Genomic DNA, 23,305 nt, shown 5'->3' with positions numbered 1-23,305 from the left:
AAATTGTAATAAGTTTAATCACTTATTATTCATTTTCTCAACATTTTACTAGTTAAATGATAATTTTATAGGCATGAACTGTAAGAAGCTGTTAATGGGAGTTTTAAATTTATAAAATTTATAGAGTGAATAAAATTGAGGGTTGATGAACTTGTGAAACATCAGCAGAGGAAGAGGGTTGTTTGAGGAATGAGTCAGTCAACACACCAGCGGTTGTATGATTTTGCGAAAACGGCTCTCATAAACATATTCGCTCACCCTTACGCTACGGTTCGTCAAGCTCTTTCGTCCCAACCAATTCATTCTTCTCTTCCTTCTCCATTCTTATTCTCACTCTCATTCATTCAAGGTGTGCGATTTGTATTGTGCTGATTCCGGCTCTGATAAATGGGTCGACGCGCAAATTGGTCACTACATTGGAATTGGTAGCCCTTCCCTTTCTTCCTCTCCATGTCTCCTTCGAATTTGAATTCCAATTCGAATTCATTCTTCTTTTTGTTCTTGTTGTTGCTGCAGACGCGTCTTCGTCTGGGATAGAGCAAATGCGAGAAGCTTGGGAGAGTCACAGGAAATCTTACACTGCCCAGTTCTTCCAGGTCGACCCTTCCGTGGTAACCTTTCTTCTCTACGTTCAATTCTTTCTTCTGTCTTTAACTATGTTTTGAAATAAGCTTTTATAGGGGTCAGGACTCACTGTGAGGTAGTCAGTACAGTAGCTATATAAACCTTATTTAGCTGTTGTAAATTCATTCATACTGTAAACACACAAACATACCTGTAGTCTCTATCACTTCTATCTCAGTTTCGGAATCCCTTCATTCCGGGGTTTCCCGTGTTCTTGCTCATCGACTTTCTTTCTATCTCTCCATCGCCCTAGAATAGGTTTTCTCGTAACAATTGGAATCAACCTGGTGTATCCAGTATACTTGGTTGGCAATGGCGGATGCTCAGCCAATGAAAGATATTGAAGAGCGCCTCTCAACACGCATGGATTCTCATTTCATGAAACTGGCTGCTTCTCTATAATAAACTTTGGCAGTTTCCCTGAATTAAACACTCCAAGAACTGGTAAAACAGAGGGTTGATGATGGAAATAAGCTTTCTCACGTGGTAGGCATCCTAATCCTTCTTCTTATGCTCGTGGAACAAGATTAGCTAGGATTGATTTTCGTTGTTTTAGTGGAGAAACCGTCAATCAATGGGTATTAATGCAAAAACTATTTCTTGACTGATAAGACTCTGGATGAATTCAAAGTGAAGTTTGCTATTGTTCATTTGGAGGGTCGGGCATTGCAATGGCACATGACTCTGGCAAAATCTTTTCCTGTTTCATCTTTATTATTTTGGAATGATTACACTAAAAGATTGATTGAATGTTTTGGTGATATTTGTGATGATCCGTGGCAGAGTTAATGAGGCTGCGGCAGAAACATTCTGTCAGCGAGTATCATGAAGAATTTGATTTAATTATTAATAGGTTGAGTCTATCGAAGGAGTATGTTTTGAGTTGTTTTCTTGGTGGTCTCAAGAATGAGGTACAAATGATGGTTCGAATGTGTCAACCATCTACAACTAGACAAACTTTTGCTCTAGCAAGAATGTATGAAGTTTAACCCTATCAATGTCTCCAACAAGTTTCGAAGAGGGGTGTTAGGTCCTGCACCTGTGAGTCCATCATCTACTATGCCAATCGTTGTTCCCTCCAAACAAAGACAAGCAAGAAGCTTGACACCTTCTTATATGCTGAAAGAAGGTCAAAAGGGCTTTGCTATTATTGTGATGAGCCTTATTTGGTGGAGCACAACTTGGTTCATAAAAAGTTGCAACTTCATGTTATGGAGATGAATAATGAAGAAGAGAAAGAAGTCTAACTATCACTCAAAACAGCACACACTCACTCACTAGATTACTGGAAACAAAACTGTATTATTATTGTAACCACAGAATACAAGAATAGGAGAGCACTCCCTCCTCCAAGGGTTTCCCCTTCACAAAGAGCCAAAGCCCAATCTACAAAATTATCAAAAAGTACCCTGACACAAGACCTCACTGCCTTCTTTTAAAGGCCTCCCTAACCAACTAACAACTAATTCCTAATCTATTTCCTTTTATTCTGCACACATTATATCCTAACAGTGGTGGCTGGTTTTAGAACTATGAGAATTACAGGATACCATCAGAAACGACCCTTGTACATCTTGATTAATAGTGGCAGTACCCAACTTCTTAGACATACAAATTGGTAAGAAATATGGTTGCAGAATTGAACCAATGTGTTAGAATAGATGATATTTAATCGGATTTATTATTAGGTGCTATATATACTTTGTGCTGATTCTAGTTCCTAGAAATGTCTTCTAGAACTCTTGAGAGGGGTTTACATACTCTCTCAGATTCACTTCAAATCTCTATTCTTATTTCATGTCAATGGAACCTTTGAATTTGATGATGGCAGATGGTTTTAAACTCAAGATTTCTTCAATAGTCAAGAATTTCAGTTGGACTGTTCTACAAACCACCTTTACATATCTGCTACTTCCTTTAGGTTGTTGTGATTTGGATGGTTGATAATGTCAGGCAACATTACTTGGAACTTTGATAAACTAACTAGAAGTTCAAAGTTTAGGGGTGGAGACAAGGGTTGAGAGTAGCAACATCGCCTAATTTGAAAACTGTTAAGTAACAGCAGTTATACAAGGCTTTGGCAGATGATGTTAAGAAAACTGTTGAGAAACAACAGTTATGACAATATCACTCCCTTGAAAACATTGTTGATCTCAAGGATGGAATGAAGGGTATTTTTGTTATGAAATAAGGTTGTATAGGGGTCATGACTGACTGTTAAGCAGACAGTACACTAGCTATGTAAACCTTAGTTAGCTATTGTAAAATCATTCATACTGTAAACAGACAAACATATCTGTATTCTCTATCTCAGTTTTGGAATCCATTCATTTTGTGGTTTCCTGTGTTCTTGTTCTTTGGCTTTCTCTCTATTGTCCTAGGAATAGGTTTTCTCGTAACATCTTATCACAGTGTGAAATAGGGTTTGTTTGGGAGGACTCCGCTGCTGCCTATAATTCCTTATTCACAGTGCTTTAGAAAAAAATCAAGCCATTTAACTTGTTATTGACACTCTGATATGAAGTTTAAAAGGGCATACAATACGATAGTCAGAATGTGATTATAAGAATAGTTTGAGACTCTTGGCTCGTAGGTATTTTGAACTGCACTTGATTTTTCCAATTTTTGCTGTGAATGTTGTGCTTTCGTGTTGAGTACATATGATAATTTTAAGGTGTATGATTCATATATTTTAATTCCTTTTTGTCACTTTTGGCTAGTGAGGCTCACACTGTGTGGTAAGTTGTTGAAATTTGAAACCTCTAGTGCCTCAGACTACCTTGAATTGAAGTAAAAGGAATCGTATTATATATTATTAGTATTAATTATATGTTTTCTTGTTTTTTTGTCAGGAGAATATAGAAACACATTTGGAGGAGAAAATCAATGTGGCTGATGTTGTCTGCTGTTTGCAGCATTTGCAGGTCTGACCTTAATTTTATGAAGATGTTTTGAATCATTGTATGTGCAGGTCTGAGTAAGGTTGCTATTTAGCTTGTGTCCAGGGTGTCTTATTATCTAACGTTGCTTTGTTTTTGTATGATAAAATCCTATTCAAGAATATGATAAGCAAGCCCAGTTAGAGTCCGAGTCCTTTAAATTTTTGTTTTAGTTAATTGTTTGAGATTTTCCTGTTAGCCCTCTTATGATAAACATCTCTAATGCAGTTGTGTTTTGAGACTGAAGAGAAAGCACGGAAACTACTGCATAATGTGTCATCTCTGCTGAAACCCGGGGGTTATTTTCTTGGTATTACTCCTGACTCATCTACCATATGGTATGGGAGTTGTCGGAGGCCTATTATTCTTGGGTTTAGTTGCATTCTCGCTTATTTTTCCTTTTTCCTTTTCTTGACTATTATTTTTTATTTGGTTTATTGGTGATGGAACTTCATTTGATTTATAGTGTCCAAATTACTTTTTGTTGATTTGGTTAAAAGTTTCCCCTAGTCTGTGTGCACCTAGATGTTACTGCAAGCAAAAATATAACTGTTGTTCTGGAAACAGTGCCATGGGATGCTCAAAGGTGTAGAACATTGCCCCTTTTTCAGTTGCATCTCTTAAACTGTTCCTCTAAACTGGATAATACGTCTTGACATCGTGATTCTTTCCTATGTGTGAGATTTCTGAAATATGTCTTTTAGCTATGCTTTTTATTTCTTACAGCCAAGACTTTAGTTCTCAATCTTCTTTCAATCATTTATTTATTAACGTTTAGGTGTAATTTCAAGCCAAATGCATTTATATTTATAATGGAATCCCTTTCTGTCCCGCAGAGGGAGAAAAAGGTAGAAGAATGGCCTAGTGGTTTCAGATGAAATTTAAAATAGTCTATAATCACAAATGGTCTTATTTTGGTTAGACAATTTTGTTCATTCTCCTACATGCGTTTTATCTATTTTCTATGTATGAATTGCATTCTTTCCTCCATGTTATACTTTTGAACTTGGATTCTATTGGTGTTTGTCTTCATTGTTTTTCTGGTAATTCATATTGTCCGCATGAGATCTTTATGCGCTAATAGAATAGATAAAATAACATTGTAGTAGTGTAGGGCTAAATACCAGAGGAATGTTGAAGCCTATCACAACAAAAGCAGCAGCATGAAGCCAAACATTGTTCCCAACTGCATCCGGACCGAGAATTACATGATTACTTTTGAAGTTGAAGAAGAAAAGTACATATTTCAATCAATCAACTGCATATTGTTTATTCTTTTCTTAGGTTATTTTAGTTAAAATCTATTCAACATTTTCAGGTTTCCGTTATTTGGAAAGAAGTACCAGCTAAAATTTGCTAATGATATCTCTGCTGAAACTAATTGCTTGGTTCATTTTCCAAGTTTCATCAGGTTATCCTCTAGTATCTCAAATCAAGATGGATGACTCATTACTGTGAATTGTTGTGTTGTTTGGTGCCAATGTGAGCCGATGATGTTATATGATATTACCTAGCAAAATTGATTTTAAAAGGAAAAGTTTGATCGCCAACTTTTACATAGATTTCTGTTTAAACTTTAACTTTCAGTCATAAAGAAATTCCAAACGCACCAAAATTGACTCTATTCCACGTGGAATGTAAAACTAAATCCATGAAAGGATGAAAATATCTGTAACTTGTGCTTGTTTGGTTCATACCTCATATCTACAATTATGTTTTTTTGAATAAATCTGATGTTTTGCTTCATAAAACCTTAGGTTGGCCAGGGAAGCTGGCCTTGAGTATGTGGAGATTCAAAATTTAACCGAATTTTATGACGACAACAGGTTAGTTTCACATTCTCTGGTGGGGCCTGATGAAAAATCCTCTCAAATCCTTCAAATATGTTATTAGTATTTTTGGATTTTCAAGAATATTTATTGAATATACGTCTGTGATTGTTGCTTCAGAGCACAATTAGCTGGCATGTTAACACACTATGTTCCAAACCTCTTGGATCCGAGGGGAAGACTTCTTCCACGTTCATACGATGCGCTAGGTGATGCATTGCTATTATGTTTTAGTTATTTTTATTGCTTATAAATTACTTGGTGTCACTTTCACCTCTTATTTATGCAGATTCTCAGATACTGTATTTTCCATTCCTATGCAGGTCTCTATACCACTTTTATATTTCAAAAGCCTGACCCAGAAATTGCACCCCCAGTTGCGACTCCATTATTGCCAGATGCAATTTATAATCACGATGAGGTAACCGATAGATATTGTAGACTATTTTACCTTGATTTACCACTTTTACTTTGATCAATATTTATTTTATTCCCAAGAATGTGCCGGGTGCCCTTTGTTCCTCTTCTCTTTATTCTATCACGCAAGTACCATATAATTTTCCCTTTTAACAATCTCTTAAAAGATGGTGTTGTTCCCCATGCAGACAGCAGACAGGTTTTATTTATAATTATTTTAGGAAATGGCCACTGCAAATTAAGCATTGACTCATTACTGGCAATGTGAAAGCCAACATGCTCTGCAAATATAATTTTCATAAATTAAGCCATGCTTACTTTTACTATACTTGTAGGAAACATCAATTTAAAATAAATGAAAAATAATAAGATTTTAATGAGTTTAATTGACATGCACTATTAATGTTTGTCTATATTGCCAACTAATTTAAAATCACCACTCATAATTTTTAAAATAGCTGCTATTATAAAGGTCAATAAACTTATTCTACTTATCAGTGATAGTATAATTTTTTCTATACCGTGAATGCATATTTAGTTTTCAATTTTAATATGAATTAAAATGTTTAGTTACATATTTGGTCTTCTCTGATGTGATCATTGTGTGAATTTACATTTTTTATAACTTTTGTTTGAATTTGATCTCTCAATTTTTTCGATTGGTGTAATTGAAGCTTTCTGTTAGTTTCTCTGTTCTTAAACCCCTCAAACCTTTATTTTTTCTACTAAAACATCTTAGGATTTATAACAGATTGGCCATAAGTGATGCTTTGGAAGGTTGTTCAAAATTTTATGAAATACATATAATTTTTTGACATTTTCTGAGATTTTCTGAATTTGAATGAAAGATCGTGTTTTCATTAAAATGGTTTATAGTTTATTCAATTTATGGAGATTTAAAATTTGAGAATTTTAAGAAAAAGAAAAGTAAAAAAAATTATCATAGCAATCAAAAAATTAGGAAACTAAATTTGAGAAATAAACTATTGAGAGACTAAAGGTTTACGTCAATCATAAAAGTTATAATAAAAATTATATATAATAATAATAGTTAAGAAGTTTATTTAAGTCTAATGAAATCCTGGAAAACCGGTTTGCATCTGTACTATAAATTAGTTACATTTTTAGTCGATGAATGATCTCTAACACACCTTAACATGTATATGTTGATATATGTAGAGTGTAAAATTAAATATTTGTAGGTAGTTTGATAGTAGGAGACAGAATAGATTAATTTTATAAACTTTGTTAGGATAGGTTTTGAATAAGAATGACTTTGATATTATATTAAAAAATAAACTTTAAAATTAATTAAAATAAGATGAGTTCTTCGTTCATTTATAGATTATAAATACTTTTTGTTGACATAGGATCTTCACCAATAATATTAATATCAGTCATTAAAGTGGTGGATGATGCACTTTTGTATAATTTGTGAAGGATTAATCGATAGAGGATGTAAAGGGAGCAACAAACCAAAACTGATAGTTTTTTTAAAACAAAATCAAAATTTTATTATGCTAGGAAAGTGATCTTGAAAGTGGTACATTTGGAACTTCTAGACAAAAAGGTCATTGTTGGTATGATCAAAGAGGTGATCATATGCTACCTAACTTTCTCAAGTACAGTCAGAAATGACTTCAAGCGAACGGGTTTGTACTTTCCAAGCATTCAAATCCTAAATTGCTTCTAATTTCCATGATCCAGCTTTGTATATTATACAGCACTAATTACGTGCAAAAACTTCTTACTCTTGGATTTTGCGTTTACAAAATATTCTATTCAAAGGTTTTGCTTTACCAAAATGTACAACACTATTTTGCATCCATATTATGTTTTTTTGTGAGATGCATTTACATTCTTTAATCATGCTATTATTCTTCAAGCAGGGAACCAGTAGTCGAGATGATGAAATAATAAATGGTCATGTAGAACCCGCTATTGGGCTGGGCAAGATAAGCGAACAGAAAGGAATATTGGGCCCAGGTCCAGCAGATTTACGTTTTCCAGAAGCACTTTGAATGTTCTCCGGAAGCTAATGTTTTAGGTAATTTTGTTTTTTCTGATGCAACCAATATTTAATTTTATTAGCAAAAAGAAGAAGGAAGTTAGGTGTTCTCATCCTTTTTAAAATGGTGAAGGTTGTTAGGGTAGGTGTTTTTGTAGTCAGTGTGAAAGGATTAGTTCACTTTTTCACTCTCCAAAACAGTAGAATTAAAAAATGTAATGATGAACAAGTTTTAATCAATTGCACTTTCTTCGAAATTGGGATAACATGGAGTCAATGTTACTGGTCCTATCTTATTTCCCTTGTCCCCAATAACAAATGCACACTTTATGCTTTTCGTGTTCCTTGTCTCCAACGCTAGATTTCTATTAGCGTCCCAAAATTGCTTCTACTTATAACTTAAGATTGTGTTGAAAATAATTATTCGCTTAAATCCTTTAATTGGTCCCCATGTTAGGAGGGAATTTTCAGTTTAATACCTGTTTTTAAAAATGTATGTATTAAATCCTCATATTTTGCAATTTGTGTCAATTTAGTGAATTAATGACACTTCAAACAAGTTTGTAACAACAATTGGAAGATGTCCAAACGTTCAAACAGTTAATAAACATGTTACAACTCAAAATGATTTGTCCCCTTGCAATTTTCAAGCCAAATTGATAGTTTAAAGGGACTAAATTGACACAAGATACAAAACATGGGAATTCAATGTATACATTTTTAAAAGCGGATACTAAACTAAAAATTCCTTCTTAACATGGGACCAATTAAGGATTTAAGCCTTCTTAATACTTCTAAAAACATTTAATTTAAGAGTGCTAAATCAACTAATACAAACATGCATTGATAGATCCTTACAGATTTAAATTAGTTCGGTACGCAATGATGAATAAAACAAAATTGAAATCTTATTGCATTTTTGTTTTCTCAAATGTTTCAAATACACGTGCTTGATAAAGATGTAATTTATCAACAATAAAACTATTATTGGATTTTTATAATTTTTTTATGTCAACTTTTATAGTCAAAGGAGACTAAAGTGATTTCTTTTTGTTATTGTCATATTTACATTAATTTCACGTAAAAACACACGTCTTTTCAACCCCACACGCATAACTTTCATTATCATTTCAATTTTGGTATAAATATTATATCTTTTATATATTACACTTAATATAATTTCCATGCCGTCGTTGTGCGTGTTTTTTTTATTAACTGAATACAGATATCAACATTTTAAAATAATTCACTCTTTAACAAATTAAACTAAATTATTTTGATGCATAACAAAATATTGAGAACTTACAATAAATGTAAAATGTCCAATGTCAATAATGTCTTATCTGTGAAAAAAATTCTTTAATACATTATTGCATATTTCTGAATTTTAGTGTTAAGCTTTATCAACTTTTCTTGAGGATATTAAAAAATGTCTTACAATTCCACAATTAAATTATGCAAAGTTTTATTTTATTGTTTTTTGTATAACTTGGTAAATTAAATGGTTGTTAATCTGATATTAAAACAAAGGGAAATTGGAAGAGAAAGTGTGTTAAATAGTCAACAAGTTAGTCAAACCTAATCAAACATTGTCATCATACAGCTGTAGGATAATCATTACAAACAGTCATTAAAATTAAAGCTGAAAATGTATAATATTGTTTTATTGTCTTATTCCATAAGCAATTAATGAGTGAAACAACCTCAACTTCCTTACATATATGAAATTATCCAAAATAATTACCTCTTTACCATTACTTACTCCTTCAACAACATCACAGGTAAAAATGCTTTAAAAATACTAAGCTACCCAGTAAATACAAAATAAGGACCCTCTTATTTTCTAATAATAAAAAAAAAACTTGAACAATAATATCAAGTTTAAATTCAATAAACCCAATTCATTAAACTATGCGTTCTGATTTTTGGTGTTTTTCATTTTTTTTTTAACTTGAAAAAACTTTTTGAAAAAAAAAAAAAAGTTATTGGAGTTGATTAGTCAAAGGGTCGAAAAGAGTTCACCAAAAAGAAAAAGATGCAAAGATGATCACTACTACATACCAAACATTCTTTTCATTCTTACCAAACTAAACGCGGCCGTAGCAATTTGGGTCGGGCAAAAGATTCCGGATCCTAAACGCAGTCGTTTACTCTGTTTTACAACATCGGATCCGGGTTTATAAAGATGGGGTATTTTGGTAAAAGGACAGAATCCCGCGTAGCTTCCATTAATGATTATGACGGGACTCTCTCTTTGTAGTTGCGGAGCCCAATTCAATTTTTTTTCAATTTTTTCTGTCATATGCATTGTTACACTTTCTTTAATGTGCCGTTAAATTGAAAAATAAATAAAATAATCTAAATAGTTTATTTGTTCTATTAAAAATTGAAAAAAAAAATAGCATTATTTTATATATATATATATATATATATATAAAATGATGAATTATTTGTTCTTAATTGTTTGAAAAGTGTGTCCAAAGCAAGAAATGAAAATTGACTTATCAATGATTTGTTTGTTGCTGTAGCAAAGAAAATTTTCTGGGTGAACTCTTGGATTTGTCTTTCAGAATAGTTCAAACATCAATTTTATTTTTAAGGGATTAATTATTATTCTGTTTCTTTTTTCAAACAAATGGCATTTTCAGTCATCTCAATATACATTTTTTTTCAAAGCTACACTTTCTACTGCTAAATTTTATTTATGGATGATTAAATGGATGTTGGAACTGAATAAAAGTTATCTTTTTATAGATTTATTTAAAAAAACATTGAAAAATATAATGTAAATAATACATATGAGCATAATTCATACGTAAAACATTAGCATATTATCTAATTTAAATTAACATTATCCCAATTCAAAATCTTTAAACGTTTTATTTATGAGTTTTTTTTATTAATTTTTTATTTTGACTCAATGAAAAATTTGAACTCATTTTTATATTTCCAACACTTTAAAATTTAGAAATAAGATTTCCAACACTATACATTGCACTTTTTTTTTCACCAACTTTAGGTGAATAATAATGAATTATGTTTTTTTTTTCTATTGTGCATGAAATCCATTTTTCAAAAAAAGAAAATCTGAATTTTGAATTTCATTTTAATAAAATACAATGGTATTTGAAATTAGGACATCACAAAATACATTGTAATGCTTTTGCATGGATTATTTCAATAGAAAATTACAAACTATTCAATTACTTGCATAATTTCATTATTTATACTGAACAAAAGTTTTCAATCATACATATAAATTTTATTCAAACATACTACTACTCCTTTTTCTAGTACACATAAGAACAACCTAAAAATGCATAAAGTTGAACTTCAAGAAAAATGAGTGAACTTAATTAAACCAAATAAACTTTTAATGATATAGGCATAAAAGTATTTTAAGTTTTCAACATATAAAAAATATTTCAATATATTTTTAATTCTGAATTTTAACTTAGGTTTGTTTCTATTTGAAATTTAAATACATTTTAGTCTTAAATTTTGAAAAAAATTATATAATTTTTTTAATCCAATTATATTATTTAACGTGTTAAATATATATTAATATTAATATTTAACTTATTTATATTGTTGATATAGTTTTGTTTCAATGTTAAAATATAACAATTTTAAACATCTACTAGTTTCAATTTTATATCAAAATTTAAAAAAAAAAAAACTTATAAAAAATAATATCAATTAAATAAACATGATTTTGTTAATTTAGTATTTAGAACCAATTCTAAACATAAAAAAAAAAATAGAAACTTTGATCAGAAATACTTACTATTTTTTCTTTAATAATATATAAGAAATGTGATGGTAGATTTTGAATGAGTTGTGAAATATTGATTTGATTGAATATTTAAATTCGAAAAAGGAAATATTTATTTTGGGGGGTCATTAGTTTCACTCGCTTTCTCTCTGTATCTGAGTTTCTGCTTTGTTTCCATTCCATGTGCATCTTATTTCCTAACACTCTCTCTCTGTTGTTCCTCAAAGATTCACGGGTTCCTCTTTTTTCGTGATCGGTGAGTTTCTGTCTCTCTCTCTCTCTCTATTAATCTACTGTGCTCCATCCTGTTCATTTCTCCAACTAATTCTACACCATTTCTCTTCACTTTTGCTACAATCACTTGATGCTGTTAAGATTTCAGTTCTTGCTGCTATAGTTATTATTCATATAAGCATACAAGATGTAAAGTTGACATATATATATATATATATATATATATATATATATATATATATATATATATATATATATATATATATATATTTATTTATTTATTTATATATCAAGGAGAACAAAAAATAAAGTTCTGGAATCTGGGTTTGCTGCTTGGATTTGGGTTTAATTATGAGATTTTGGATTTGTGTTATTATAATTTCAGTGTAAATTGATATGAAACTGTGCAGAAAAAAATGTAGTCTCTTTCAGCTTTGAATGTCAGTTAATTCTTGATATAATGAATGAGTAGACAGGGAATAAGATCCATATTTTGGTTTATGTCTTGTATTTTTTTTTTTTTCAGTATATATTCTTCAGCTGTATTTACTTGAAATAATTGAGAAGTTATATTCCATAGTTGCTTCTCAGTGAAGCATTTCTACCCATCAGAAACTACAGGGGCAAGGGCAAACACCAACGAGGGCAACAAAACAGAATATAAACATTATTTTTGCTTTTACTGGAATATATGTTAATTCTTTGGTATGGGAGAGGCACTTCATACCAGTCTACTTTTTGATGATTTGATGCAAGGAGTTAGTACATCTGTTAGAATTGTATACCTTGACAAAACATGTAAAACATCAAGAATATTTACTTGAGCCCTATCTATCCATTCTTTTAAAATGCTTATGTGGAATAAATATGAACCATATGTTGTGAAGGGGGACAAAGATTGAGTGGGTAGAAAAAAACGAAGCAAATGCTTTAAATTTCTAACTGATACATTTTTGTGCTTGAATCATCTGAATAAAAAGAAGATAGATAATGTAGTGTAGTAGTTTTAATGTTAAATCACTTTGAATAGCTTGGCATGACTGTAAGTGTTTGATGGCAGGGAGAAATAAGAGTACCAAATAAGTTTGCTCGAGACCATAGTGAATTACTTTGAGCTCAATCTCATTATTCTCCTTCTTCTGGTGTGAGGACAGAATAATAAAACAAATCAGGTAAGAAAAAGACATTATGCATATTTTGTGTAGTTCTTTTTTTTTTTTTTTATTGTCAAGTAGTAACGCAGTAGACAGTCTTTTGTTTCCTTTCATACATGTGGTGTTAATAGCTTCTTGGTTTTATGTAGAGACAGGTATCTGAGCTTTGAATTTTTTTTTTATACTGGCTGAAATTTCTCTGAAATGAGTATAAGAATATCAATGTCCATTTTAAGTATCTCATTTTACACTTTATTTGCTGAACATTGCAGAGTTATGGAGGTGGATTTATCTTAAAGAGCGCAGTTTTATTTTCCAATAAAAGCAATGGTTTCAGAATCATGGTTTCGTAGTCTGTGGAAAGCTCCTCGGAAGCATGATGCTAATTCTGATAAGGTGGTCATTGAAGTATTAGCATTTGAAATAGCAAGTTTGATGTCAAAGGTAGTTAATTTATGGCAGTCTCTGAGTGATAAACAGATTGTTAAACTAAGGGAGGAAATCACAAATTCGGTGGGCATAAGAAAGCTTGTCTCAGATGATGATCATTTCATTGAACGTTTAATCTGTTTGGAGACACTTGAGAATTTGGCACACGTTGCAGAGTTTGTGGCCAGGCTTGCTAAGAAATGCAGCGAACCGATTTTGAAAGGTTTTGGAAATGCCTTTTACGAATTTATCAATACAGGTATTGATCCATATGGGTGGGAATTCACTGGCAAGAAGATGGAAAAAAAGATTAAAAGGATGGAAAAGTTTATATCAACTAATGCTAGTTTGTATCAAGAGATGGAAGTGCTTGCTGATCTTGAGCAAACTTTTACTAGGGTGAAGGCTCATGGTGAATCAGATGGTGTAACTTTAATGGAGTACCAGAAGAAGGTTGCATTGAAGAGGCAGGAGGTAAAGCACTTGCAGGATATTTCTTTGTGGAACAGGACATACGATTACACAATACTTCTTTTAGCAAGGTCCTTATTCACAATATTCTGTAAGATCAACCGTGTTTTTGGAATTCAAGAGATGGTGGGTGTTGGTGGAACCAATAATTCAAGTGTCCTGAACACAGATTTCATTTATAGAAGTCAATCGGTTTCCACATTATTGCAATCTTCTTTCAACCCATCACAGAATAGTGTTGCCAGATTTTCTTCAGGACCCCTTAATGCTATTACCGCCAGATCAGGTCCAATTGGTAGAACAACAAATAAAGCAAATATTTCTAATTCTGGTCCTCTTGGTGACTCATCCACTAAGTCAGGTCAGATTTTAGGAAAGTATACAAGTGTCAATTTTTACTCAGGTCCTCTTGGAAGGAAATCGAATCAATCAATACCTGTTACTGGAAGAAATAAAAAGAACAAGATTTGGAGGTTTTATGGGCACTCTACTGCCGGAATTGGGAAGGAAGCTCCCACAAGACCCAGTAGACTGACTCAAGTAGGACCTTTCAAAGGATGTATGGCTTGGGACAATGCCTTATTCACTGACTGCCAGTCAAGTACAAATGGTGTTCATCATGGAATTCAGAATCCCAAAGATGTTAATTCAAATCCTCTTTGTCCTGGAAAAGTAGTTCATCATACTCAATCGGTCTTCAAACCTCTCCGCAAGCTATTGAATCCTCCACCTGAAACACTGGGTGCTGCTGCTCTGGCACTGCATTATGCAAATGTTATCATTGTGATTGAGAAGCTAGCAGCTTCTTCACACTTGATTGGTCTCGATGCAAGAGATGACCTGTACAATATGTTACCGGGACGTGTCAGAGCTTCCCTTAAGACCAAGTTAAAGCCATTTACGAAGACCATGGCTTCATCATCATCCATCTATGACCCAAGTCTAGCAGAAGAATGGAATGATGCAATGTCAAGTATACTGGAATGGTTGGCCCCACTTGCTCATAACATGATAAGATGGCAGTCTGAGAGAAGTTATGAGCAGCAGAGCTTTGTTTCCCGGACAAATGTGCTGCTGGTACAGACCCTTTACTTTGCAAATCAAGACAAGACGGAAGAAGTAATCACTGAGCTTCTTGTTGGTCTCAATTATGTCTGGAAATACGGTAGAGAGCTTAATGCGAAAGCTCTGGCAGAGTGTGGCAGTTTTAGGGTAGACAGTGAATATCCTAATCTCAATGGATGAAATAATCTGTATCAAGGTTGTGGCCATTTCCTACAGGAGTCCAGTTCCTTGCCAGGGATGAGGACTAGCAGAAACAGCAACCATCACTCTTGTTAAATCAACAAATGTGAATCTAACGCTAGATGAAGTATAAGAGAAGTACCTATGTATTCATTATTGTGAAAATTTAGTATCAAAATGCGTACCTGGTGAGGAATTTTTTCAATCATTCATCGTAATTTTCTTGTATGAGTTAGTAGCTGCTAGAACTTGGTTGGCTTGTCTCATCTTTGCAATGTTGGCCTTCTTTATTCCTTGATGAGTTCCTACTTCTCACGTGATGGTTAGGGTGTGCATATTTATGAACATTTCATATTAAATTGTATAGTGAATGGTTATTCTGCAATATCTTCTGAATTTATACTATTGATAGCAAGTACCATAATCTATTTTTCTTGCATGCTAAAATTGCTAAAATGTCATTGCGTCTATTTATATCTAGCTCAAATTACAAACCCGTCCGTGGAGTAATTTGTATATCTCAAATCCATACTATCCACTGGTTTACGGTAGATTTACTAGTCAGCGTTTGAATGAAAATTTCTAAGAGAACAATTATTGTTTAACAGAACTTATACTTTTGATGAAATATAATATGATTGGATACATTTTTAAAAAAAAAAAAAAAAAAAACTGAGATTCTAAGAATTTATAAGAATATTTTATTATAAATTGTAAAATTTCAAATAAAAAAAAATGTTTTTTTTTACATTCTCCTATTTGTGCAGTCTTATTTTCTCTCCCATTACTCGTTCTATTGTGCTCTCTGTTCTTTCTTGTCACTCTCTCATCTCTCGCTTTCTCATATATCAACCCCGGTGAGTTGTAATTTACTGTTTTAGATTTCATCTGCAAATATTACCTGTTGTAATTAGTAGGTGGCTGCATCAGGTCTTCAGGCTCTAATTCGTGTCTGGCCAATGATATTGCTATTACATCACACGCAGTACAAGTAAGACATATGATCAAAAGAAAATAAAGTTGCCAGGAGAGTTTTAGATAATATTCCCTCGACCAGTTGTAGAAAAGTAGGTACATCTGAATAAGCACGTTAGATGTTACGCAATATATCGGAAATTTGGATGATACACTTTGTTTTCTTCTGTTCTTGTTCGAAGAAAACTAGGTTCAACGAATCTTAAGCTCGTTTATAAAACCAAGAATAATTTGGGGGGCTTTAGAAAATAACTATCATACATCACAAGCTTTTCAGTCCACTCATTTCCCCCTGAAATTTAAAATAAGCAAACTAATACCTAGTGAAGCCACAATCCACGGAACTATTTTGTGGTAATTAGCAAACTTTAATTGATGGAAATGAACTTATTCGATATTAATTGAAGACACAGCTGATGTGATTTCATAGGTTCGGGGGTCCGCACTTTCTAAACAAACGCCACAAGGATCTTCTTTAACCAACAAGGCAAGAACATTATGTGAACTCCATATTTTTGTCACATTGCAGCTAGAATTGCCCAAACAAACAGCAAAGACTGCATCAAATCCTCCTGCCCCTGGCACTCCAGCCAACAGTACTCCTTCCAAGTTCAATGTACCATCTAGAAGTTGCGTTTGTGATTCTGGTTCAATCTGTACACGTTGGAACGAAACTTATAAGCTTTTAAAATAACGAATCCCTCAGAAAAATGAGTTTTTAACACCAAATCTCTGATGACAATTGGATAGTTGAAGGAAATATAGCAATTATGCTCAATAAACACAGTCTAAATCTAATATAATCCATTAAACATCAATTTTCTGATCGATTCAAGGGGTTCATAATTCACAAATTGAAACAACAACTGTTTTAAGTGTACCTCAACCAGAGTTGTGACACTCCTCAATACTAAAAGATATACCCCCAGCAGGTTCAGGTATTAAACTGTCGTCTTGAATCAACTATACCTCAATCTGAAGATGTTAAATGATCCATGACTTTTTGTTGATTTGCAATGGGGTGGGCAGTGGGTTGAAGGCTACTGTAACAAGAAAAGCCTGATAGAATTTATCTTATTTTTTGCTTTATTTGTTACAGAAATGATCTTCTTTTAGCATGTCTAACGTGCCCCTTCAACGAAGAGCTCTTTAGGTTTGAAGTGTGGACAGCACAACCCACCAACCTTGTGTTGCAATTCAAATTTTTAAACGGATGAAGGTGCTAAGGATTTAACTCTAGACCACTTGGTCATATAGGCTCTAGAAACATGCTATGAACGATCTCAAAAGCCTAAGTTATTTAACTCCCTGAAATTAATTTATGATATAGGTAGTAAATTGTACTTTCTAACCCAACATGAATAAAGTAATCATTTGGTAGTGGACGAAATCTTGATATGGGACATTTTTCAGTTCTTGATTGACAGTGTATGTGTATCATAGCAATGCATGCTATGGAATGCACAGATAGATAGGTATTACGAACAGAGAACAATAAAAATAAGTGCTATGGTTAAATGAACTTACCGGAACGCCTGCAGACTCACCCATCAGGCGCATATGATATCTAATCCTCAGCATGGCATCTTTTGCACCAAGCAGCGCTTTAATTACTGCTTCTTTGTTGGGTTCAGAAGATAGTTCTATCCACTGATAAAGCAATTTGAATTTCAAAGTTATAAAACCCAAAATAAAGGAGAAAAGTTATGTGAAAAAAATCTTAGAACTTGACAAAATAAAATAGACGTCTCAAATAAGAAATCTTATAACTGAACTTGTGAAGTTTACAACCTGAAACTGAAATCCCGATTACAATGACTACAGAACTTGAAATTAAGTCGACAAGAATCATAGAATTATCCCACATGGGTGCTTCTTGATAGTCACAATATCAAATTTAATTTCTGGCCATGAGAAGCAATGTAGGAATAATCTAGGTTAATTTCTCCTCCGTCTCTTGATGCAAAAGAAACTTTTCAATTTCACCCTCTGCCCCCTCCCCAGCTCCCCTTCAAACTGGGGGTGAAAAACTAATAGATGTATATCCAATATAATTTTTAAATCGATCTCATTTACATGAACACTCCATCGTTCATATCTAAGTGTTACAAAACTGACCATTAGAGTTGGGCCGCAATTGTTTACATCATTCCATAATTATAAGACTTGAGTTTATTGTGAACTATGAAGTTTGTAAGATATATTGCGTTTTATGTTAATTAGGAAAATAAAGACATTTCATATTATTTGATATTGGTTTTATGTTAATTAGGAAAATATAGACATTATCATATTTATGTTTGGTTGTCATATATATCTGTATCATTCTTCATTATAAATATAATTACCCTATGTATATTTTACACACAAGGGAAATTAACCCTATACCTAGCTTTTCTCTATATTCAACAAAGTTCATAATTCTCGAGCAACAAGGTCATATCAGGTATGAAGGATGTCAGGATAAGAGAACTGTATATAATCAGCAAAGATGTACCGCTTGATCAAAAACTGTCAAAAAAAAGGGTAAAAGGCTAATCCAGTACAAAGAATATCATAGGGAAACAACTTAAGTTATCTGATTCTGACAGGAAGAATTCTCAAGCAATCTACTTTAGTTGCATAAGTATACAAATTCTGAATCAAAATCACTCCATTAAATTGATGTCACAATTGATTCCCAAGAAATACCTTGTCTGATCTGAGTATGCTGCAGCTTTCAATCACAGATTTATATGCATTCCATTGTTCCTTTGCTAATTTGCTTAACAAGTTTAATTGCATTTCCAATGCTGAATTTGCCTCTGACAATTTTCTCCATGTGTCCAGGGATTTCTGAGGGTCAGACTTTTGCCATTTTTTGACAGCCCCAACCATTGATGGAGTAGATGATCCACCAGTTCCAGGTTCTCCTAGTAACTAGAAAGGACAAGATATCAATCAGCCTTAGAGACAAGAGAATTCATATGTCGTAGAATATGGCCAAAACACATTTGGAAACCCTCAATATTATTCATTTGCAGATACTGATATCACTGTGTTGCCACTACCAAGGCTGGATTTGCAATGAAAGGTAAATACTGAAACAGAAACAAATATAACAGGGTTTCCAAGAGACGCTATAATCTTCCTAACAGGTCTCAATTTGCAGATGAGGACAGAAAACAATCAAATCGTCTTATGTATCTTTCAGGTTCGTTTACATATAAAGTTTGAAACCACCTAATTGATTTTTAAGTAATATACATTCAGAAAATATTGAAAAAAATCGAGGCTCTCTGTTTGCAAAAATGTCATCTGATGCTATTCAAAACTAGGCTAGTGAACTTGAATTTAATTGTATTATTGCAGCAAAGAATTAAAATTCTGTCACTTCGGTCATCATATGCAAATGCATTTCAAGGTTTACATAGGATGCACATAGAAAAGTTCAATGAGATAAAACAACATAAAAAGATATTAAAAATGAAAAAGCTGTTAATGGATTTTAGCTCCCAAATATCGGATTCTTGTTAACAAAAAATTAGATATAAGTTTTATAATTTCCTCCACATGATTGTCATAAGAAACTGTACTCTAGAAGCTTAAGTAAATGACAGCACCCAATTTCCACATATAGGAAACCCAAGTACTCACGTTAAAAGTCAACATCTAATCAACCGAAAGCTCAGAACTTTAGTCATTGTAAAATGCATTTGGTAAGCATGAGTCCAAAATGTGGATTGCAGAAGCAATTCTGGAATTCTGAAAAGCCTAGAGGAATCCTAAAAGGAGAAGACTCTATCTAGCAAGCAACACACCATTATTTGTGTCAGATATATTGTGTTTTATGTTAATTAAGAAAACATAGACTTTTGCTATTGTTTGATATTAGTAGATATTGTTGATATTATGCTTTGTTGCCATACATACTTGTATCATTCTTCATTACAAATATATTACCCTATGTGTATTTTAGACACAAGGGAAATTAATCCTATACTTAGTTTTACTATATTCAACAATATTTTTCTTGTTTTTCTATTAAAAGAAGACTGTGAATAGAAACGAAATCTATAAATAGCGTCAGGACTTGGGTGCATCCCACCATAACCACCCTTTCAACCAGAAGAGAGACAGTAGTGGATGAGGGAGGTGGGGCAGGGAGTAAGTGCCCATAGCCATTTTTAGGACATAAATGTAGTAAAATAAGCAAGATTTAAGTAGCTTACAAGAGTCATCAAAGGTGGTAAAGAGAACCCAATCGTGTCATGGTCCCATTTTCCTCTAACAATTTCATTGAGAACATCTGGTAAAGGCACTGTTTTATCTGCAATCTACGATGTCAATAAAACAAAAGACAACGAAGTTATTGAAGTTTGTGGAAGACTGCTACAAATTCCAAAAGAAAATTTGCTTAGTGTAAGACAAAACCAACCGAAGAATCCTAGCATGATTGATTAACAATTGGGAAAAAACACAGATTGCAATGCATGGTGGTGGCTACTTATTATATGAAAATATTTTTCACGACAATTTAAGAACTCAAAGATAATGGTTGTCAATGATCTCTAGATGGAACCCAACCATGGGTCAAACAAACCAGGGAGGGTGCATTATGCCAGTTCCATAACATTTGCATTGTTAGCAGAATGCAGGTTTTTATATACAGAGTGAGATCTACTTACTCCACGCTATGTCTGTTCAAAGACATTAAATTTCACAAATCCAATTGCCAAATTGAAAGCACTCATTACAATAATCAAATCAACAAAAATTTATAAAATTTTAAAATTAATTGATAATTCATCAAATAATTTCAACTTAACAAAACCTTTTTGTCTAAAATACAAGTAAATGTCATCCATAAGATTACAAACCAACAAATGTCTAATTTATCTAAAACTTAATGTTAATGAGCATTGTAATAATATGACAAGATTCTATCTTAAATTACAAGATTAAAGGGTTTAATAGGTGAAACTAAATGTCTATGAAAAGAAATTAAACAGGATGTGAGAGGGGAGGGGAGACCTGGGTGGACGAAATCACTTCTGGTGAAAACCGCACGTACCGCTGACTGCCATACACAGCTGAACTGACATCAAACCCACTGCCTACTTTCCCCTGTGCAATACAGTGTGCAGTTTGAGCAATTTTATGCACCATATCAAGATCTGCGACATCTTTCCTTTCCCGGTAATCCTTCGAAGAGGAAAGCTTCACAACATCCAGGTAATGAAGTAAGGCAGCAACAACAGCCGTAGTCATCGCTGCAGATGAGCCCAAACCAGTTTTAGCCACTTCAGGCTTGCAATTTGCCCCATCAGCACCATCAGCATTGAAAGTGATGGAGGAAAAAGGTGGAAGTGAGGCCAACGTTTCTGGCGTCAAAGGGAGTCCACGTCTCTCAATCTGCAGAAGCGTTTATTAACAAATAAATATGTTGGTCAAAACTTTTAAATGCTCAAATCATGAAAACAAAGGACAAATTACCTCATTCCTGTACGAATAAAAATCATTGGAACCCAAAATTGTAATGTCAAGACCTACAAGATCAATCCAGTTACAAAATCGAACGTTTAAACCTGTTTTTTTTTTCAAAAAGGCGAAGAAGCGTGATATTACCTTGTAAAAGCAGTTTGTGCAACACCTCCTTTTTACTCTGGTCAAACGTAGCATAAGCAGCAGCCACGGAATACTGCACCGCGTATTCCACAAAAGGATTTCTCGTTTCACTGAAATGATGAACCAATCACAGAAATTACATCAAACATCGAGAAACCACAAAGAGCACAATATTACATCGACCAAACATACAATTTCTACATTGCTTGCTAACAGTGAAACAATTAATCTGAAACGGAAAACGTGCCTTGAGGAAACGGTTTGGATGTCAAGATTTTTTAGCGCAAGTTTGTAAAGAGCTTCTCTGGAAAGCTGAGGAGAGGTTAACCTGACATCCGTCCATGCCTGAATGAAAATCAATAAGAGAAGTGAGTAAAAGATAAAAAGAATAATGCGAAGAGAGAAGAAGATGTATAGACAGACCCATGCCCAGGAATCGGATTTGATTTCGTGGTGAAGGGGTTTGATGATGGCGTAAAAGCGAGCGTTTGTACTGAGGACAAGTCCTGAGTTGGGTCGCTCCAAAATGAGGTAACCACCGGTGATTAACACTTTTCCGGGAGCTGAAGTAACAACCCTGTCAATCTCAATTTTAGTTCGCATCTACCACAAATCCAATTCAATTCAACATTGATACCTCAAAGTGCAAAACAATGTGATTAGTTGTTGACTTACTCGGCCATCGCTGCTATGCAACTCCAAATGGCTTAAACGGTTGCTGTAGACGCGATGTGATCACCACCACCTTCTTTCTGTTTCAGACACTGAAGAAGAACCACAACAAATAATCAATGGCCTCGCGTTGCACGTGGCGGATGTAGGTGCAGTTCAGTTTAAGAAGGTGCAGTTGTCATGTCACACTAGTAGTAAATTCATTCACTTTCCACATTCCAATACTATGTCTTCAAATTAACTGGGATGTGTTTCTGGGCCGTACTTTTCTTACATAAATTTCTAGGCTTTATGATGTTGCACCCCCATAAGGCTTTATCTTCATGCACCCCCATCATTTTTAGCACAACTTCCATAATTTTTAAATGACTATTATACCCTTTATAAAAGTAACTTCTGAATTATGTATATCTAAAATATTTAAGAACACTTTTTCTTAAAAAAAAATTCAGAAAAAGTTGTGAGATATTTAAGAACACTTTTTCAAAAAACTTTTTTCTAAAATGGAATTTCCAGATCAAACCTTCTGTAATGCATTTCACGTCGTTTCAAAATAAGTTTTTTAAAACAATCTTTCCAAAAACAAGTTTTTTGGAACACGAGATGAATTCTTTTTTCCCATTCGTTCTCTCTCTTGTTCAATTTTTTGCAGCGGCGATGGTGGTGAATGTTTTGTAGTGAAGAATATAATATGGGGGTGCAGTTAGTGATAATAGGAGTGCAAGAAGAAGAAGAAAAAGCTAAATATGGGTAAGGTTATATATAGTTCGGTATGAGTAAAATTTATATTTTAAAAATATTTTTAATATTTTATAATTAAGAACGAGGACAAACATTATAGCAGATTATTTAAATATTACCTGTAATCACGGATACACAAATTTCAAGACGTTTTGATTTTGTTTTACGACCTCCCCACTCAAATG

At 33.2% G+C, this 23,305-nt stretch overlaps 3 protein-coding genes across 4 annotated transcripts; 2 read left to right on the top strand and 1 right to left on the bottom strand.

Annotated features, from left to right (window-relative positions):
- Positions 1–86: 86 nt before the first annotated feature.
- Positions 87–8,083, top strand: LOC106774582 (mRNA cap guanine-N7 methyltransferase 2). Its single transcript, XM_014661616.2, has 11 exons — positions 87–270; positions 350–425; positions 517–611; positions 3,477–3,548; positions 3,792–3,901; positions 4,678–4,800; positions 4,882–4,974; positions 5,321–5,389; positions 5,513–5,601; positions 5,716–5,813; positions 7,699–8,083. The coding sequence occupies exons 1-11, from the start codon at positions 190–192 to the stop codon at positions 7,828–7,830; spliced, it is 1,038 nt and encodes a 345-aa protein (XP_014517102.1). The 5' UTR covers positions 87–189; the 3' UTR covers positions 7,831–8,083.
- Positions 8,084–11,700: 3,617 nt separating this feature from the next.
- On the top strand, positions 11,701–15,489 carry LOC106776124. 2 transcript variants are annotated; one of them, XM_014663458.2, is made up of 3 exons: positions 11,701–11,848; positions 12,887–12,998; positions 13,253–15,489. In XM_014663458.2, exon 3 carries the CDS (start codon positions 13,308–13,310, stop codon positions 15,123–15,125), a length of 1,818 nt encoding a protein of 605 aa, XP_014518944.1. In that variant the 5' UTR covers positions 11,701–11,848; positions 12,887–12,998; positions 13,253–13,307; the 3' UTR covers positions 15,126–15,489. The 2 variants fall into 2 exon arrangements, with proteins under 2 accessions (XP_014518944.1, XP_022642440.1); XM_022786719.1 differs by lacking the exon at positions 12,887–12,998.
- Positions 15,490–16,182: 693 nt separating this feature from the next.
- On the bottom strand, positions 16,183–22,615 carry LOC106776205 (phosphomevalonate kinase, peroxisomal). The gene is made up of 10 exons (XM_014663582.2): positions 22,383–22,615; positions 22,131–22,284; positions 21,955–22,052; positions 21,708–21,817; positions 21,576–21,628; positions 21,114–21,494; positions 20,312–20,416; positions 18,792–19,019; positions 17,628–17,750; positions 16,183–16,754 (listed from the first exon to the last, which is right to left on the bottom strand). The coding sequence occupies exons 1-10, from the start codon at positions 22,388–22,390 to the stop codon at positions 16,488–16,490; spliced, it is 1,527 nt and encodes a 508-aa protein (XP_014519068.1). The 5' UTR covers positions 22,391–22,615; the 3' UTR covers positions 16,183–16,487.
- Between the last annotated feature and the right edge of the window lie 690 nt (positions 22,616–23,305).

This window comes from Vigna radiata, chromosome 10, assembly GCF_000741045.1.
Source record: "Vigna radiata var. radiata cultivar VC1973A chromosome 10, Vradiata_ver6, whole genome shotgun sequence".
Lineage (NCBI taxonomy): Eukaryota > Viridiplantae > Streptophyta > Magnoliopsida > Fabales > Fabaceae > Vigna > Vigna radiata.
Note: the sequence above shows the minus strand (reverse complement) of the source record. Positions and strands in the feature narration are given on the sequence as shown.